Raw genomic sequence first — 20,561 nt, forward strand, 5'->3', positions numbered from 1 at the left:
TTACAAATTAATGTATTTCCAAACAATACGAATTTTACATGTGTAAAAACATTATGTAGAAGACAAAGTAGTTGCGATAAGCAAAGACACAAACCAATGTAATAAATGTACACACAATAATTGAAGAATACTCGTTGTCTTTTTGCTGCGTTTATTTTTTCATAATAACGATTAGTGTATTCATGATCAGGATCACAAGCCGATCTGGCCACGTCCTCTCCGGCCACCAGTCCATCCGCTCAATACTGTCACGTTAACACTTTTGGAAAATATTTAGAATTTCTTCGTTTTTTTTTGCTTGTTTTGGAAATTTGCAATACCGAATCGATGTGCCAGAAAAATAATAAAATTTTATTTTTGAACTAATGCTATATGATATGCATTATGATATAGAGTTTCAAGCCGGCCCGTTTCGACCTATCGTCTGCAAATGTAAACTATTATATCATTATTATATTATATTATAATTATTATTATTACTTATTTTTGGAAGGTTTTCTTAATATATGAATTTGCCAACGAATTCTATATGTTGCAAAAGCTAAATTCACAGCTGTTCATATCCCTGACACAGATTCCGCCAGCAAAAAAAAAAAAAAAACTCGAAAGTAGGTCAGTAAGTGACGTGGCTGGTTGACCCATTTGCGACCTGAAGTTTGCCTAGTTGCAAAGTTGCCAAGGTTGGTTGGTGGCGTCTTTGGCCTGAATATTGGGTCTGGGATTTTGCAGCCGGGGGGTAGTTCCCTTTGATTGCCTCTTGTTTATGGAACTCGATGGAACTCTGCCTGCAAACGGCAAAATCAACACTTTGGCACTGACAGCTGGTTGCAGCCTCCCCCCTTCTCCTTTTCCCCTTCCCCCATCACGCCCAAAAATCAAACTAAACCCAATCGAAGTATTCGCCGTGTGGCCCGCAACCACCAAGTCAAATCCAATTTCATGCGAGGCATTTATTTGTCTATTGCTGCGTATCGGTGTTTGTCTAGTGCCCATATTTGTGTATTGTCCAAACAAAAGTCTTGCATCTCCGAGCAGCCAAACAATGAAAACTGTTGTCTGTTTTTCACCAGAATTTATGACCCAATGTCAACAGCACGCACAGTTTTCATGTTGGAGGCGCAGCTCCTCCTTTCCACCATTCCTTCGCTACTGCGATCTGCGATCTCGGATTCTCCATTTCAGGCTTTTCGATTGAATCGTTCATCGGTGAAATCGGAACGACCAAGGAAAGTTGCTGTCAGGTGGCCGCTTGACCCCAGCCATCGAGTTGGGTTGGCCGCCAACTCCAGACGAGGCTCCCAGCTCCAAAACCCCAAATGCACGCGGACAAATTTCAGCTAATAGCTTCATTTTTATGTTACGATAATTATTTAATTATTTATCGAATCAAACAAATTGGAAAGAAGCTTGATCTTGAAGAATGTTTTGCATTGCATTCTGTGATAAGTTTTAAAAACTTTGGTGCCTCTGCGAAATGTTTACAAATTCATTGCAGTGTCATTAAAGATATTATAAGAAGTAATACAGAATTGAGTGATTTTTTCTCGCCGTGTGGAACCGGTTGTCAAAAGTCTATCAGTCCGTGGCGATGCTTTTTTGTCATTCACATGTCCAGACTGCTGCACATGACATAAATTTGTATCTGCAGCTGATTGTGAGTCGTGTAATAGCAGCATGTATCTTGTATCTGCGCTCATCTTGTCTACAATTTATGCTTCCTGCCAGCCCAATACCAATCCGCATCCCAATCCAAAAACCCCATCGCCGTCCACTTTCATGTCCGTGCTGACATGTTCACATCAATCACACGACCCTGTTGCCCGTTGGTAACTACGTTTTCCATTCCGTACAAATGAATCTCCCCTCGCGACCTGGTCGATGTCAAATAAAAAATGAAAAAAAAAAGTAAAAAAAAGAAAAGCAGCTGAAAATAGAAGGAGATAGATACTCCACGCCGGCACCGAACAGGTAAACATTCTAATGATCGCAACACGCAACTCCAAATGTCAAGGCCTTCTGTTTGGAGTGGGAGTTCCAAGTCGAAGACAAAGCTGGAGTCCAAGCATATGCACTGTATGCTAACTTCGAGTCAAGGGCGATTTTCCACCATCTGCGATTTGTTTGTTTTGTGTTCGAGCTTTTTTGTTTGGCCACTGACATTTTTTTGATGGACAACTCGACGCGGCGTCGGTGGCATGTCCACATCAACATCCATGTCCAGGCTCATGTCCACGTCCAAGTTCGCAGTCATGACAGCACATTTGCCTTACTTTGACATGTTCCTTCACAACTTTGGTGGTGAACCCAAGCGATTCTAATTAGTGAGTGCTCTGTGATGGGGTTGATGGCGTAATGATGTGATACGCGACGAAAAGTCGGGATACTTGGGATAGGTTGGTTAACAACATACAATGGGGGATGTGATGAACGGGAGTTACTAGAGAAAAGCTCGAAAAGTTGGTCAAAACAAATTGAAGCCGTGGATGATTTGCACCCCATCCAAATTAGATATGGACACTTAATCCGATCCGATACAGTGTCGCATAATTTGCATACGCTTGCACTTTCTCTACATCATCATCCTCATCTTCCTCTTCCCATTCCTCAGTCCATCGATCGGGGTAATATCAAGTTGATTTCTTGCCAACAAAGGCGGTCCATTGTGGGACCTTCTGCGATACCTAGGCATCAGCGTAATTGAATGGAACGGTTTGGAATGACATACATATTTTGAAAATCCGGTTTCGAAGGCGATCCAATAAAATCCACACTCATACACACAAGATTGCGCATATCTACGGGTATGAGCATTTGATAAAGGCGGGAATCAAAATACACATGAGTTTTTTATATATCAGAAGATAATTATTTTAACCTATTAATGATGTATTTATCGAATATCCAGGATAAAGGTATAATGTAAAACTTAATTAATATTTTCTAAATTATTGTCAATCTTTTCTGAATTGCAAATGATAATTATGAATTTAATGTTAAGTTGGCCTTCTTTTTGTATTTGAAAGCGCCGCCCTACCAAATTCATCGGCTATAAAAACACTGACAAAAAAGGGTTAAACTCATAATTACAACTTTACATAGAAATCCGAAAATCCGGTTTAATTTTCATAAAATTCGAATAAAGCGTGAAAAATGGTGATTGGTGAAGGGGTAGCGGGTTAGGGTGTCGCGGGTACACATACATATTCTCAAGTGCAACAGCTGCCAAGAACTTTTTGCTGTTGGAACGAGTCCAATCAGAACGGCCAGTGAATTGGGGACGCTGTTAGTTAACAGTCGATTCCCGTTCTAATTACGCTCTCTTACAACGCTCTCTTACATGCCGTTTGACCTATTTTCCAGTTGTATCTGTGCATGTGTGCATGTTTTCCGTTTTCTGTATCCATCTCGCCATCTCGCTCCGTCTAACACTGTTTTTGTGTTGTAATCCGTGGATTGCATTCACATTTTCTTGTTTTCTTTTCGTAACTGCGTATTTGTTGTAGCTCTGGTAACGCTCTGTTGATTTGTTTTGTTATTGTTGCTGCTGCGGAATTTCCACTGGAGAAATGATTAATTGAATTTACCAGATAGTTAATCTTTGCACTTGGCCGCCACTCCTCTTCATCTGCTGCTTCTTTTTCTTCAATTCCGTCCGAAATGGGGAAGAAATCAGCAATCATCGCTTACCCATATCAAATATCAAAGTGCCATTTGAACTTTTGTAGCTAAAACCACATAGGATTGAAATTTTCCAATAGCATACCAGTAAAATCCATCTTACGTTTTATCAACTACCGTTTATATTGGCACCCTGCGCATAATTATGTATTTAAAGGTGATGGAGCTTTATGTTCTGTGTATTTCAATGTAGATAAGACCTACATAAGTTTTCCCTTCGGCTGTAATCAGTAGAATTTTCGACTAGATAAGGGCGGCAAGCAATATTTCCGCACTATCTCGCAAGGTCTTCCGTCCGTCAGTCTGTCCGTCCTCCATTTTTTGACTTTTATTTCGGATTTTGGTTAAATGGAGTGGGAAATACGCAGTGCATTTTTCTCGATTTCCCCCACTCCGTTCGCAAATGACGTCTTCAATAATGCTGGCGGCATGAAAATCCACAGAAAATCCACCCCGAGAATGCGAAGCGGAAAACGCAGGAACGTAGAAACTCCAGAACAATAACTACGCAAATCTAGGCCCCGTGGCGTTCTGAATCTTTCATGGATGTGTTGGTTATTGGAGTTGAAGATTGAGACGCCCATCCCCGCAATAAACGAACCCCGCCCCCTTTCTGACTCCATCCACCGCCCTTCGACACTTGCTGACGTTGCCGGAGAATGCCTACAGAGGTCATTCCAAAGGCAACAACAATGCTCGCCCCGCAGAGAGCCCAAAAATACCAGAAAACCTCGAAACACATATATCCACATCCATCGGCAGCAACAGCAACATATTCACATCTACAGCGCCAGCATGGAATTGATGTAAACAAAATCGAATGGATTTGAAAGCACATAACAGCTGTGAGTCGCTCTCCCCCGCGCTCACACACAGTTGGGAAACAGTCACGCACACAGACGCGCACAGGCAAAACAGCGCTCTCTTTAACTGTTAAATTCTGTGACGTTATTGCTGCGAACCGGCCGGCATTATGGTGCTCTTTACAGAGCACTTGCGACTTTATTTACAGGTAGTCACAACACAATACTTCTGTCGAAATAAAGAAAAATTCTGTTTGTGTGTTTAAGCAATTTTATGAATTTTATTTTCAGCAATATTGAAGAGGGCTTTTAAAAGGAACACGTTTTGAGGCCATCGCCTTAGGGTAGGCAATAGGCTGTTTGGTGATCGAGCGGATCCTTGAAGTATGAAATTCTTCAGCAGGGATCCATTCAGATTTGAAGAGGATCCAAAAAAAGCGTTGGCCAACTTCGTTTCCGCTCTTTCTCTCTCGTTTGTTTTGAGACTGATGTTCGCTGTTCAACAGCTGTTTTCGCAACATTGTTGCTGCGTCGCCTCCAACAGCTGTTATCGCTCTGTTGTTGTTGATAAACCAGAGCGAGTCGCACTCACACACGCACATTTATGATGCGCGTATGCGTGACAAGTGCTCTGTAGATTTGGTTTTGTTTTTTTAACTGCGTAGTATTTTATGCTGCTCTTTTTTTCAATGCTGCCCCCGTGTTTTATGCTCTATCCATCCAGTGATGGCGTCATAGTTATATTGTTGATTAGCTACTGCGCACTTAGATAGCATAAATATATGATTTTCCACTTCTTTGGGTGTTCTGTTAGTCGTGGAAATTGCAGTTTCCCTCTAACATTTTTATGCTGCGGGAAGGCCTCACACTCGCACACAAACACACATGTGTCTTATTTGGCTTTTCCAAACGCAGGTAGATGCCTTACATGCATATATACATACACAAAAACAAGAGAGAGAGAGTCGGAGAGGGAGAGCGCGTCGGTGTGTGTGTGTGTGTGTGTGGGTAACTGTAACTGGCCGTTTGCTTTTCGTTTCGTTTTTCGTGCGCTCAGTCTCTGATAGCCAACTCTCGGAAGCAGACCGATAAGCGCTTTTCGGGCAATTCCGCCAAACCAAAACAACTGAAAAATACCCAACAGCCAAGTGAAAAGCCAAGCAAACTAAGTTGTAGCCAAAAACCCAAGACAAACGGGCCCTCTTCTGGTGTTCCGTTTAGTTTTTTTGGGCAATTTTGAAGCAAAATAGCCGCATTCACAAAGCGAAACGCAAAAAACCTAAAAGTCAAAACAAATCAGTGCAGCAGCCGCCAATTGCATCGCATATTGCTCTCTGTGTTGTGTCAGTGTGTTGTGTGTATAAGTGTGCGTGTGTGTGTGAGTGCTGGTAAGAAAACTGAGAGAAAAGTGAAAAGTAACGACCGGCAAAAGCGCGAAAAACGAAAAACAAAAAAAACTTTCCCCGCAGGAAACTCGAACTGCAAGCTGACGTTACAAGCGGTCAAAATTGGATTATGCTTAGGCACAAACGCAACTGCCACGCCATTCAGACGCCCAGCGACGCCGAGCATGTGAAGTTAAAGCCGCATTTTCATCCGCCCCAGTGGCTCCTGCACCGCGTCACCTTCTCTTTGGAGCTGTATCACAAGAATATCATCAAGAAACTGCCCAGTCTTGGCCAATTTCACGTTTACCGGCTGACCAAGAACGTCTGCCAGACTTAAGTAATACCCATAACAAATATCCCCATATAGTCCGCAATAAACTCCACAAAAAAGACAAAGTGCGTTTAATAACCATTACAAAAAAAGTGTAACTGATTGGGAAGAAGTGTGCAACAAATATCCACAAAATCAAATACTCAAGTGCAATAAAAAAAGTAAAAGTGATTAAAGTGCGAAAAGAAAATGTGGCCAACCATTAAGGCCAAGATCAAGTTCTAAGTTCAAATAAACAGACGTAAAAAAAGACTAGAAAATCTAGCGTGTTTTAAAGCGCTGGAAACTAAAATAACCCCCCCTGAAAGTAGTATAACCGAACGTACAAAAATGTCCACCGGCCGCCGTTTGGCCAAGCGCTCCATCATCGGCACCAAGGTGTGCGCCAAGGGTCCGGATGGCCTCTGGTACTCCGGCACCATATCCGACGTGAAAACGCCGCCCTCGTACAGCGGACCGCTCTCGCCGCCGCCGCCGCCCACTTTTGTGGTGCCCGGCGAGGCACCGATTAATGCCGATACGCGCTACCTGGTCCGTTTCGATTTCAAGACCGCCGTCGAGTCCCCAACCGCTACCACGTCGTCCGCGGCCTCGACCTCGTCCACATCCTCCACAGATCCGTCGGTCATCGTGGAAACGCGTCGCGCTGCCAACGTACACATCAGTCCCGCTCAGGCACTGCGTCGCAGCGCCATGATCAAGGAGTTCCGCGAGTCGGATCTTATTGGACCCGGATTCCGGTCCATCATGGACACCGAACTGCAGCCTGGCCAGCGGGTCTACTTCACCTACAATGGACGCGAGCAGAGCGGCGATGTCGTCAAACACGACGCTACCAAGGATGAGGTGATTGTCAAGATCACAACAGTTGGAAATGAGGTGAGTGGGCACATCCTTTACGAATGTATATTATCTAGAAAATTGGGTATGGGTATTTTCAACCTTCGAGAAACTCTTCTTGAATGAAGGCGGAGGATATAGCAAATCCAAGCGGGAGTTTCTGCATCCTTTAGATACTTTTTCATTTTGGGGGGTTGACCACTGCAGCTGAGAAAGGCTGCTGGCTGTGCTGTCGACGTCTTCATCATCGCCAGCATCATCATCATCACCATCACCATCCACATCATGATGAGCATCATCAGCTTTGTGGGGCGGCGAAAAGTGTGTCAAGGTTGGCTTGGCCGCACCACAGCATGCCCCTCCCCTTTTTTGGGGGCGGCAGCAGCATACACATGCACATAGACAGATGTACATACATACATATGTATCTATGCGCCTATGTAATGGGTTATTCAGAGCATATATTTACTTGCACCCCAGTGTACAGTACTGTACGATATACAACTGTGCAACTATGCAACGAATAAAAAAAGAGAAAAGCACAAAAAATACTTGTCGAGGGTCGCATTCCGCTTTTTGGCACGTAATTGGGTTACGCTCTGGGTTGGCCTTCTTGCTCGTGCGTTTCGATATAGAGAACCCCTCTCGCTTGAGGGCCAGTTCGAGCCCCCGAGATTAGATTGACCAGAAGCTAAAGCGACTTCAGATTTAATTACGTATCTTCGATGCACAGCGAAAGCGGGAAATGTGTGGCACTTTTATGTTGCATCTGATTCCCAACGAGCCTTTTTTGATCCCATGCTAAAATAGAATACGAAATTCCGTATTCCATATATCTCTCCAGAAATGCAATCGTTTATAAATTTTATTGCTTAGCTCTTACTACACATCCTATATCGCTCAGTCGTGAGTTTATTCCCCCAATTCGATCCCACACACATGATCTAGCTAATCCTCCAGTCACAGCCCCTTTGCCATTACGTCACTCGAATCGTTGAACTGCTCAACTGCTAAGCAAACACAAAAAAAAGTTAATAAATAAAAGCAGCGAAAAATAATTCAAGAGTGAAACATCATCGGTTGCGGCATTTATAGAATCGCCCCGAATCCGAACGCGCAAACCCAAAAAACAATCTCAATGACGACGATTCTGTTCTGCGGATAAGACGATGATGATGAGATCGTGTCGTAATGAAAATTTGTTTAGAATTCGGTTTCGTGAAAGAATTTCAAGTTAGCAACAAACACCCACAATAAAAACAACAAAAAAAAATGAAAAAGACTAATGTAAAATGGGGGAAACAATTGCAATAAATGCGCTACAAATTCAGGGCTAAATAGAGATACATGGCTTGATGTTTCTACGCTTTACAGCTAATTATATATTGTAGATTAATTCTACGGACTGCGGCCGCGCCTTAGCAACAACAACATCAACCGGCTGATGGAAACGGATAGAGGTACCCAGAACGAGGGAGACAGAGCGCAAAAAGATCAGATGAACTTTTCGAATTGCGTCATAAGTCAGACATATACATACATACATATATGTAGATGGCAAAGATACAAAGATAGTTAGATACATGAGCGGAACACATGCATCTATGAGATAGAGATACAAATACCAATACCAACGCGCTTTGCCGGCTGACTGCGCTGCGGTGGGAAAGAGATGCAACAGCCGGCTTCAAGCTGTGCTCCGTCCCTTTCTCTTCCTCGCGCCATCCCTGTCGCACCATCGTCGGGTCTCCCTTGCAGTTTTCACAGTTTGTTGTTTTTTGCCGGCCCGTTGTTTTTTTCTCTTTCTTGACTAATAATCGCTTAGAACCTTTTGTAATTGTTGCATGCGAATGGCGAGTTACACCGGACGAAATAGTTTTGCAAGATGTTCAGCACCAACGTGATGTTACACTATCAATTGCCTAAGATTTTCCAACCGTGTACCCACCCGTACGCTTCGATATACAGATACAGATACGCGCTACTCAATGCCAAGTCAGCTGCGCATATCTTTTCCGTGTGGCGGCGAGTCGATAAATTTGTCAGAGCTAGCTGGCTGCCAGATGTGTGGGCTTGTCCCCACATCTTGATGTCGGCCCATTGTGCCCAGTATCCAGTATCCAGTATCCAGAGCTCAGCATTCGGTATTCACTGTTCAGTATCTAGTATCTGGTCTGTGGTATCTGGTATCCAGCAGATACTGATACCCGTACTGTGACCCGATCGAGTTTTATGCGCTGCCCAAAAGGGGAAAACATTGAAAATGTATCTATCGCAGCTTGTTTGGCTAGCTCGCCTGGCTTTTACGATCGCTGATGGGGCTGAAAAGCCTCGGAATCAGAATAGCTATTGGAATCGGAATCTTTTGGCATAATCAGCTATGGTAATGTGAGTTGTGTGAAAACGTGTGACTTACAAGCTTTAATTCTTATGACCTCATCATTAGCCACAAATTCGAAAATGACTAGAAAAGTGAAGAGCTCAAGTTCGTCGCTGCTATGTTGTAAGTCAATCAACAATTGGTTTTTTTTTTGTTTGCTGTGTTTTGTTCATCCATTTTTTTTCGTTTGCTGCTTTTGTAATCGAAAAAACTGAACTGACTGTTGTGTGGAAATTTGTTACATCTATCAATAGTTGTCCTCGCTGGCATGTGATGGTCACGTGTGCGTGTGTGCGAGTGTTTGTTTGGCTCCAACCGAAATTTGTTTTTCGGTTCAAGTTGAGCAGTTGCCTTTGTTTTCTGCTTTTTTGTTGTTCTTGTTTTTTTTGTTTGAGTCGGAAACGTGAGGCAATTAATTCTAAGGTTATTTCAAACGAGAAACTTGTTGCACGCATTTCCAGCTCCATCGTCATCGTCATCTCCATTTTCATTTACATTTCCACGTCCATTTCCAGTCGCATTTCAATTACGATGACGTATAATGGCCGGGCCATGAATCAAGTGTCCAGCAGCAGCAGGAGCAGCAGCGCATATAATTTGCAAGCTCATTTAATGGAGGCCAGGCAAGAATTAAGCTCAGCTGCCGTCCAAAATGTCGGGCATAATTTGTCAAGACTGCGGACTAAAGTCGGGTAGCCCACTCCGATTTGTGTTGGCACTTCCGCCCAGGGTAATTTGTAGTTTTTACCCTCGTTATCTCCCGTTCTACCTGTGTTTTGCATTTAAAACGAAATTCGTTTAAATGGCATTGAAATTGACATTGCCAAGTGATTTTTTTTATTTTTGTCTGCACGCACGCAAGTGCCGCTGCTCCCATTTCTCCAACTCACTTTTTACTTTCATTGCGAGCTCAAAAGATACAAGAAAAGAAACAGAAAGCAAATATATTTAACCGTGTTCTGGCCTCTCACTTTACGGCAGCGACCCATTTTGTTGGCCCGGCCAAAAGCGCATTTCGGCCAGCTGGTAGCAGCAGTTCATTTGTAACTACCGCTCGCCCACCGAAATCAATCAAGTTTCTCAGGGGTTTAGCCCCGATCTCAAGTAGTTGTAAGCTGATAATTGGATTTGGCCAGAAACTTTCCACGCCATCAGCTACATATGTGTGTTTTTGTCTTTATAAATCCATTACCTCGGCGATCGTTTATCAGGGGTCTCGATCAGCTGAGGCATTTGAGCATTGATGTTCCGAGTCCTGGCTGAGCATGTCTGCTCCTGCTTCCATATCCTATATCTCGCTGTTTTGCCTTTGCAGGACTACCCGCTGTTCAACCGCTGTTCTCTGGACATCGAAATCGGCTAACGACCTGCCCAGGGATATCCTCTAACCTCTCGCACTCACACTCTTACTCTGCCTGTCTACCCGTCTCTTTTTTCGGTGCATTGCTATGGTTTTATGATACCGGCAAAAACATAAATTCCCCCTTTTGTTCCTTTTGCCTGTATGCCGTTTTTTCGGTTTTTTGTTTGGCCAAACTGGCCAGAGGAAAAAAAATGAGTGGCAGGCCACTTGAGTAAGGACCCCTTGTTTTGGGTTTTCGGTATTTGGATTTTCGGTTCTGGAAACTCTGGACATGGTATGGTATTGATATTGGTCTGGGTGCCGCACTCTAATGACTAATCGACCTTGCCGACAACTCGTAGATCTTGCAGGTAGAAAGTCGCCGCTTTTTGGCAATTTACGATGGCCGACAACAAAAAATGCAGCACTCCAATTGGAAGCTATAAATCCGAGGGAGTAAAACGTTTGGCCTTTGTGTTGTATCTTTTTGTTTTGGGGGGCAGTCTTTGCCTCTGCCTCGGTGACCTTTTTGCAGGTTGAACGACTTGTCCTTTAGGTGGTTTTGGATTACCAGTGGTCTTGCTCGTGGTCTTGATCTGCTGTCATAGCGTTAATTTCCTTCATGACTCACAAATGGGTCCAATCAAAAGGGAATAGCGATTGCCAAACGAAAAATCGAAACGACTTTCAAAAAATGCCTATAGCTTGTTTCGGTTTCATTTTCGTTTGAGTTTCGGTTTTTTTTTTGATTTCGAAGCAGCGCCTTTTAGCTTTTTCAAGCGGCCTTTTAGCACAAGCTCAACCAGATATGCACACAGACACAAAAACCAACCCATACACGTGAACACCTGATTTTTCGACTCTGTCTGGGTGAGTCTGGCGTTTTGGGTACATGCCACCTTGGTATGTGGGTCAGTTTGAAATGGGGTTTTGATTAACGCTGAAAGAAAGACAGCGAACAGCAGGAAAATAACAAAAATGAATCGAATCCCAAGTGTTTCAGCTTAAGTTTTGTGGGAAAAATGGCACAAGCATTTAGATAAAACGATATCGAACCAGTATAAACTTGTATTTGCCTTAAACTTTAATCAAATACTGCAGTCTTTGGACATCTCCTCACCCGGAAGCCTATTTTTTTTTTTTTGCTATGATGAGCGTCATACAAAATTTGGCCAAAATAGACTTGATTTTGATTGCGGAACAGCTTCAAGGGCTACGAAAACGAAAAGTCCAGTTTGAATAAAAAATCGAGAGCTTTAATTATTGATCTTCGATCATTTTTTGCGCAGTATCTTATTCACACGAAAGTAGGTTACGTTTTTTTCTCGTCTTTTTATGTGCGTTAAAAGGCTTTATTTGCGCTTCGTTTTTTTTATTATGACTTAATTTAAAAGTGAAAGCGATGAAGTTGAATTTTTGGTGATTAAGTAAGGCACAGAGGGTTTTCCCCAACAACAATAAATACGCAATAGGCAGATAGAGATGCGCAAAGTGTGAAAATGTGTCTCCCACAGCAGAAAGTTCAACACTCAGATACAGATACAGATACGGATACGACAAACTTGCAGATACTCAGGCACACTGGTATTGGTGAGTGGTGAGTGGGCGGGGGGAGTCGTGTGCGTGCCGTGGTCTCGTGTGCGTGCCACAGAACGTAAACAAAAATACGAATGTAAAGAGGAGGCGGAAAGTGCGAGATAAACAGAAAACAGCTGTACACACCAGCTAAGCGGCCAGAGCGAGATGGCAATAAAGAAGCCCAAAGCAAACCCGTTTCTTATTAACAACAGTTACGCACTTTACGCACGCTCAGTTTGCCGGTGTGTGTGTGTGTGTGTGCGTTTGAGAGTCTCTTTTTTATAGGTATACTTTTTTTGTTGTATATTTTTTTCGCTTTGAAGAAAAACCGGCTCTTTGGGTTCGGTTTCCATTCGATTCTTTCAGCGGAAGCACGCACACTTGCTGACAAACACACTAACATACGCACACAAAGGAGAAGAAGCCACGCATGAAAATTGCTTTTCATGTGGCACAGCGCAAAGCCGAAAAATGTATAAAATAAAATAAGATGTCAACGTCACCAGTTTGCGCCGAACAAACACACTCACACACGCAACCAGATTGCATGTCCTTCTCAACAACCCACACCCCCCACCCATTTAGCACCCCCCTCTGGGTTCACCCTTAACCGCTTTTCCATTTTCCCCCCTTCTTTATCACAATTTTGATTTTGTTTTGCGCCCATTTCGCTTCTCTGCGCTTTCCCTTGCCTTTTTTTTCGCTCTCCGTAATGCGAGGCCATTGTCACTCTTCCTGGGGGGCAGAAAGTGGGTGGCGCGGCGGTGAGAGGGGACTTTCGTCTAGGGCACTGAGAACAACTGTTTCCGGTATTTGGGTCACATGAAATTTAATCAAATTAAAATGTTTCGTCGCTTTTTCTGACTTTTCTTCGCTGCGGAAAAGTAAGGGCTGTAGTAAGGGGGTGAGGTAGGGAGTGCCTTTGCATTCCATTGTCATTGATCTGCAACAATTTCCCCTGCACCACCGAAGTAGCAACCAAATTGATTGTAATTTGAAACAAAACAATGGGTTCATGGATAGAAAACGAGGGCAGTAAACAAGGGTCGAACTGATTTTATTAAAGAGCTATCATTATTCACTTGATATTGATGTTAGCTTAACGAGCGGCTATATTTTAGGTATCATATATAAGATAATTACTATAAATAGGGAGATTATTGACAACGAATCAATTGTTTTCTCAATTAAATTAAGGTTTGTTTTTATTTTTTTTTTATACCTAAAATATAAATGGGGTATATATGTGTTGTTTACTGTCTGTGTGGCAGCAGCAAGCCGTTGACTTGATTTTCACAAATTTGTTGCCACTATCCACCACTGCGGCCCCACATCGCCCGCTACACCCCATACAACCCATTTTGGCGCTGATGTGCAATTGACAGCAGCAACTTGCACCCGGGGGGAATCAACGGCAGCTGCCGAACCGAAGTCGCAGCTCAAGTGGCAGGCACATTGCAAAGCTGGAAATCCCTGAAAAGCAAGGCGATAGTAAATCTCACACGCTTATCGTATGCGGCTTATCACGGCCGGACGGACGAGTTCTCCTCGGACGGTCGATGGAATCCCCTAGTTGGTCGATTGTATGAAAGACGGAGATCAATTGCAAGCTCACTGTTATGAAAGTTGATTTCGGGGATAATTACGATTGAGCAAAACAGAGCTGTGTGGTAACGGCCTCCAAAGCTACTTGGGATACAATGTTTATTCCAGTTAAATTAAAAAGTAGTAATTATTGCTTTATTTTTTTTTTTGACTAAAAGTATTGTATATCAAATCACAAAAATTATTCCTAATATACACTTCCACACCACCAAATAAGATTATTTTTGGGCTGTGCCTTAAGCCGTATCTAAATCACAGCTAAATACCAACATAATACCGGTGGCTGGCAAAAACAAAGTTGAAAACTTCACACTTTCTACCGCTGAGCCGCCGTCTGTGGCCACTTTCTACCGCATTTCGAATGCAGCGTCTGCCAGACTCTCATTCAGTCATTCATTCATTCATTCATTCAGTCGGTCAGTCAGTCATTCCGTCAATCCACCGGCCGGCTGGACCGCCAAAGTTTACAAAAAAAAAAAAAAAAAAAACAGAGAAAACACGAAACTTACGCACCCGGGAGTGAGAAAGAGAGAGAGAAGCGAAGTGGGGGTGAGATGGCGCCAAAAACAAAATGGCAGCCTCCCAAGCTCCGAAAAACTACAACGCAATATGGTCGCCATTTTGTTTTCTCACCGTTATGTTGGGCCCTATGCTCCCTCTCCCTTTGTGTGTTTCTGCCTGTACGTATGTATTTGTATGTATTTCGATTTGGTCGTTTTTTTTTTGTTTATGTCGAGGCTTCTTCTTTTCATTTTTCCCTCGGTCGCGTAGGCGCGGTGGCGACGTCATCGCCCAAAAACCCGCCTCCCCTCCGAAAACCATCATTTGGTCTCTATTTTCGTTTATTTACATTTCGAAAGCTACACCGCCAAACGAATGGAATGAAGGGGAAAAAGAAGCTTTTGAGCCGACACCCGCTCGATGTCTTCACGCGTTTTCGATGCCAATCATGCGTAAATTACGCGATTAAATTAACTTGAATGAGTTTCGTGCAGCATGCAAAACAACCTAAATAGGGACGCCCAATATCTCCCTTTGCCGCCCACACAAAGATGTGGTGGGTACTGTACCTAAAACGGATACAAGAAAGATTTGGATATACATAAACGTGATTTATTAATAGATAATAAGAAAAGTCAAAAGTTTATAGAACAGTGTAACAGTTATCAATTAAACTATCAACATACATATATTTACATATAATTCAAATGGGGAAAATGGTTTCCTTCTCTGGTTAAAAATAAACAATAAATGATTTTAATGTACCAACCTTACCATTTCACATCACTAAACCCTCCTTTGTCTTGACTTTAACAGTTTTCACTTCACATAACAATCAAATTCGCTTCATTGCCTTTTGCTTTGTCTGGCTCTCTGGCATATTTCTTACCTTTTGGCCATATAAATTCCAGGGGGCGTTGACAGGGGCGTCCGTCGCAGGGGGATGACCCACTAATGGAGTTTCCCTGTAACCGGCGATGCCTATGCTCGCATCGAGTACGCCCCTGGCCAGTGACAATGCTACTGGCATTTCACTGGCATTCGCTACGCAATTTCTGTCGTCATCATTGCGCTCACTGCGTATACGTAATATTGGTGTGAGCTCTCTCGCTCGCTTGTTTGTTTGCTTACGTAGCGTTTTACTCGCCGAGTGCTTATCACACTTTCGAAAAGGCCGGATTCATTTGACCCTGCTTTATTTGCTCTCTGCTTCGCATTGTTGTCGTCTCTGGATTATCCGTGCAAGTTTCATTGCAGTGTCATATTTACGAGGCGATTAGTTGCCAAATGTCCTAAGGCCCTGCCTTCTGGCCATTTGAGTGGGTGTTATTAGCCCGCCACCCACCAGCCACGATTCCTTCCACTTCCACTTCCACTTCCACTTCCACTTTCCATTTTCACTTACTCGTGGGCGGATGAGCGTTTGCGTGGGCCATAAACACTGCCTACGACGTCACAGGATAAATATAGAACACTCACTCCGCCGGGGCATTAGTCACATGGGGTTGCTTGCGATGACGTCGTCGTTTCGCTTGCCATTCAGATATTAATTGAACCAATGCTGAAATTCTTCGAGCACTTGCCATAACAGTTACTTTTTTGCCAAAGTTTTTTTGGCCACAAAACGAAGTAAAAAAGAAGTGCGCATAGCAATTGCGAATGTGACAAATGAAAAACAGGCAGTAATTCCATTGGCATTTTCTTGACAATTTTTCTCCTATTCCAGCGCTACAATGAAGACTCGTAAAATTTTATCGCCTCGAATAAAATTTAATTGAAACAGGAAACTCTCGCATAAATTCCGAGATCCGTATTGAGACATGAATGACATAAAGGGTCGGCAAGGAATCCTTTGGTCCTTCGAAACCAATACGAATAGAAAGAGGGGGTAGTTTATGCACATACATACAAACATATGAGCATAGGAAATGCAACTGGATATGCTCAATAATATGTGCATATAAAGTTTAGGGGAACATATAATATGTAGCTAGCTGCTGCTGAAATGTGAAACGCAGCAAAGCTGATTGTATGATATTAGGGTAAGCCCCACGCTGTGATATCATTTATTGTCCCCAATTTTTTTTTCGCCCGGGGGTTATGTGTACATACATACATACATACGTATGTATGCTTGGTCATCCAAAGTTTTATCATCGGGGTGTTGATCATCTTACGTAGAGTTCATACGTCTTACTCATGGCGCCTCACTTTTCCGTTATGATAAATAAGATATGCTGAGTTCTGTGACTCATTATGCATAATTAGACCTTGGAGTTATTAGTGGAATAATAATGCCTCTGCCGACATACATACATATTTCGTTTCTACGGGGCTCTGCAGTTTTGTACGCATTCTCCCGGTGCTTCTACTTTTTCCTTTTCTTTTTTTTTTTTTTTTGTTTATACGCCCATTTGGGTTATTCAACTTTCGGGAACGAGAGCCGTTGATCCCGTTCGAGTATTTGGACTGTTTGGGTCGCTGTGTTTGTGTTCTCTGTATTTTGTTTTCGGTTCTCGGTTCATTTTGGCAGGGGAACAAACGCATTTACATATTATCGATTCCCACTGCCTCCTTCGCCCGCCGCCGAGTGCGTTTTAAATCGCCCGTAATTGTGCTGTTTAAATCGCTTGGAATTCCAGCTGCAGTCTTTGACACTTGCCTCCCTTCCACTTCTTCGCTTTGAATTGCCGATTATGAAATTATGTAATAATTTGTGAGTCGAATAAACCGATTGCACTTGAGCTGTAAGTAGATTTTGATTGGAGTGTGGCATAATTTGTATAGTTTGTAGCTTACCTTTGAGCAGAAAAATATATTCTATTATGCCAAAATTGTATTGCTCCTTGAAATGTTTGCTCAGGTATAGTGTTATTTCATTAATTTAATCTATTTATCTAATAATTTGGATAACAACTTTGGCAGCCAGACAAGTGGAGGAATTCTAGTCCTCCCCGCCGATTCCCTTTGTTTTTTATCGTTAATAATGTCTCGCTCTCTCTCTCTCGCATCCCATATGTCCGTCTCTTTCGTCGAGCAGCTGCAGCAACAGGTGATCCTTTGCGTTGTTTTATTATTATTTTGTTTTTTTTTTGTCGGGTCTGCGGCAGAGTTGTGTGTCTGCCTGTTGCCCCCGCCAGATTTTGATGAAGGTCAACAAACTGCTCTCTGAACGTGAGGCAAACGAACTCGCTCCTTCTGCCTCTGTCGCCCCTCTCCCTCTAACGCAATCGTGCTATCTCGCTTTCTCTGTCTGCGGGTTTTAGTTCCTTTTTGGGGTTTGTGTGTGTGTGGTGGTGGCGTCCAACGAAGCCTAAAAATCGTAATTTGAATCCAATCTTGTGCTGGGGAATTCTCTCGAAACGCCATTCAAAACGTAAAATACCAAAAGCGAGTAGCCGGCTATCAAAACAGAAACCATACGAGTGTGTAAGACAACGAAAATGAAGAAGAAGTCCATTAAATGGTAAAACCGTCATAAAAAGTCAAACCCAGATTCGTGTCAGATTTAATTTAACTATAGGGTCTCGTCATTTCGTCATAGGTCCAAAAATATGCCGGTCTTTCGGTCAAGAAACTCGACTGAGAAGGCGAAGAACAAAAATATATATAAATACCTAAATAACTATGAGACAATGACTCGACTGGGAAACAATTCGAGTCTCGTTTACGGCGTTGCCGGCGTTGCTTCCCAGGTTTGTTGACCATCCATCGTCATTTTGGCCAATGACGAAATGCCCGGCTGGTTATTTCTTGGGAAGCTGTCAGCTGCCGGTGATTGTAATTCCATCATCTATTAGCTTTCTGTTTACACTGCCCGAAGGGGGAAAAAGATCAAAGCTGGGGGGATTGATTAATCAATGTTTTTTAAGGGGGTGGCGGCCCATAGGCCCAATTTGACCCAGTTGCTCGAACAAAACAAAATGTTTCACTCGGTTGGCAGGCAAAATGGGTCAAATGGTTCGATGCCGGCAGGGCAAACTTGTTGTTATGGCCAAAAACGGGAGGCGCTGCATGCAAATTCCCAAAGTAAACAAGCCAAAAACACGGGGTGAACAAACAAACCAGAGACCAGAAACCAGGCGAAATTATGACATACATTTCTCGACGGGAATGGGAAAGGGTATGGTATGGGTATGGATTTTGGAAAGGGAAAGGGTAACGCAGATATCATCAAAACATGAAGTTGATTGCGTTCGTGTTTAGAAGGGGAGTGGCACTGAAGTGCCTCCTTTGAGCATACACACACACACACGTGCATATCTGCGCCTCTTTAAATTCCAAATGCAGTACGAATCACGAATATTGCGTAGCCGACAGGGTGACCAACTTGGAAGTTAAGTGTGTCACTGCTGGCTGCATTCGCTGAGGTTTTTTTTTTCTACATTTCGCTTCGTTTTGTTTGCATCACACACGAAATAGCTCGAAAAGCAAACAAAAATTGCTGTGTGCTACTTTGGCAGCTTCTCCCCGAGTTTAGTCGCTTTTGGGAAACAAATCGGTAAACAAATTTAGCGCCTTGCCTTGTCACACTTAAAAACTAAAACGAAATTAAAGCCAAGTCCAAAATTTGCAGTTTCTAGTTGCAAATGTATTAGGGTTTCAGTGCTACAATGTTTTTTATGTTTTTGTTTTTGTTTTTCGATTCCGATTCGGGGGCAGCTCAAAAAACTAAAGAAGAAGCAAACTATGCGAGACGCCCACAGAAATATTTGATATGCTAATGTGGCAATTGCCAAAGTCATTATGCAATTGTGAGTCGTTCAGTGTGTACCTGTAATGTGATGTGATGTTTTCACCATGAATATCTATTTGCAGTTGGGCAAATCAGTGTGAACAGTTGGGTGTGAATAATAACCTGCTTTTAGCATTTCCCACATGAATTATTTCCAAGTCCCATCGACGCCATCCATCACCCACATAATTTGAATATACATATATATTTGTATATAAATGCCGGGTCTCAATCTTTCAGCCAGAAAATCAAATTCTCATTGCAGCCGAAAAAATGCTTTGGTCATAAAAAAAAGCAGGCCGAAAATTGCGCAATTTAATTGCTGCTGGCAGACTTTTTGATTGAAATTTATGGCCCATGTTGTCCTCCGTTTTCCTGCTCATTTCTTATTTTCATCTCTAGACCTGTACGATTTTACATGTTAGCCGTGAAGGCGGCGACAAAATGTTGGTCAATGGCACACTGAATACACAGAGAGAAAATCGCCAATCGTACGAATAAAACCAATAACTTTAGGAAATAATTCTGGAAGAATTCCAAGTTAGATGGATTTATCGCGTTAATTATTTTTGAAGTAAATAGGAATTTGTTTGAATGCTCCGAATTGAGAAAATTACAATATCAATTTGTCTGCGAGTGATTTACTGCGAGTCGAGCATAATAGAATTGATTGAGATACTGTATCTGTATGTATTTTTAGCTACGTAGTTTATTTGCACCTCGCACTCGAGGAGAACCATTTCGATTCTCTTCCTATATGCGCATGCACACATGTAAGTATGCAGTACAGTGCAGTGCATGCATATAGCGCTTATCTGACCCAAGTGCCAAGTAAATATGCTCTGATACATATTTAGATGGCAGCTAATTGAAAGGCGAACGGAGGAGGAAAACATTTGCATAGAGCGGCAGCTCAGCTCAGCTGCAGATAATGCAAGGCAAGCTCAGGCGCACAAAGAGTGGCCTAATTAGTGTCAAGTGTTGCCCCAACAACGACGACAGCAGCGACGACAGCAGCAGCAGCAGCAAGCTGCAACAGCAGCAGCAACATCAGCAGCAGCAACTTCAATGAAAACGACAACATCGCTGACAATGGCCAGACAAAAGAGGGAAGTCAATTAGAAAGATACAAAGCGAGGCACACAAAACTCTGACTGGGTTTTCGGATTGGGGATGGTATGGAATTGCGATTGCAATTGGGATTGGGATTGGGATTTCGATGAGTTCGCTGGAGTCTGGTGGGCTGCATTCGTGTTTAAATTGCAGCCGGCAAACAGTAGCTGAAAATGTATCCACAAGTTCGCTTTGTTGACAGCCCACTCACTCGCTCGCTGGTTGGCTGCTAGCAAAAACGAATAACAAATCGAGGCGATTGTGTTG

At 42.9% G+C, this 20,561-nt stretch overlaps 2 protein-coding genes and 1 long non-coding RNA gene across 7 annotated transcripts in view; 2 read left to right on the top strand and 1 right to left on the bottom strand.

Moving 5' to 3' along the window:
• The first annotated feature begins 5,536 nt into the window (after window positions 1-5,536).
• The window catches only part of Glut4EF (Glucose transporter 4 enhancer factor), a 120,684-nt gene continuing 105,659 nt past the window's right edge, over window positions 5,537-20,561 (top strand). For all 5 annotated transcript variants that reach the window (NM_001275515.1, NM_001275514.1, NM_001104264.4 and 2 more), the window contains exon 1: window positions 5,537-7,079. In NM_001275515.1, coding sequence (NP_001262444.1) covers window positions 6,531-7,079 — 549 coding nt within the window. In that variant the 5' untranslated portion in view covers window positions 5,537-6,530. The remainder of the gene's footprint in view (window positions 7,080-20,561) is intronic.
• The window catches only part of CG46467 (uncharacterized protein), a 114,196-nt gene continuing 99,171 nt past the window's right edge, over window positions 5,537-20,561 (top strand). The window contains exon 1 of the mRNA NM_001382173.1: window positions 5,537-7,079. Within this exon, the coding sequence (NP_001369001.1) occupies window positions 5,997-6,206 (210 nt within the window). The 5' untranslated portion in view covers window positions 5,537-5,996 and the 3' untranslated portion in view covers window positions 6,207-7,079. The remainder of the gene's footprint in view (window positions 7,080-20,561) is intronic.
• lncRNA:CR45029 (long non-coding RNA:CR45029) lies at window positions 7,854-9,354 on the bottom strand. Its single transcript, NR_125125.1, has 2 exons — window positions 8,989-9,354; window positions 7,854-8,047 (listed from the first exon to the last, which is right to left on the bottom strand). It is a non-coding gene; the product is annotated as a long non-coding RNA:CR45029 (long non-coding RNA).

Source organism: Drosophila melanogaster, chromosome 3R, assembly GCF_000001215.4.
Source record: "Drosophila melanogaster chromosome 3R".
NCBI lineage: Eukaryota > Metazoa > Arthropoda > Insecta > Diptera > Drosophilidae > Drosophila > Drosophila melanogaster.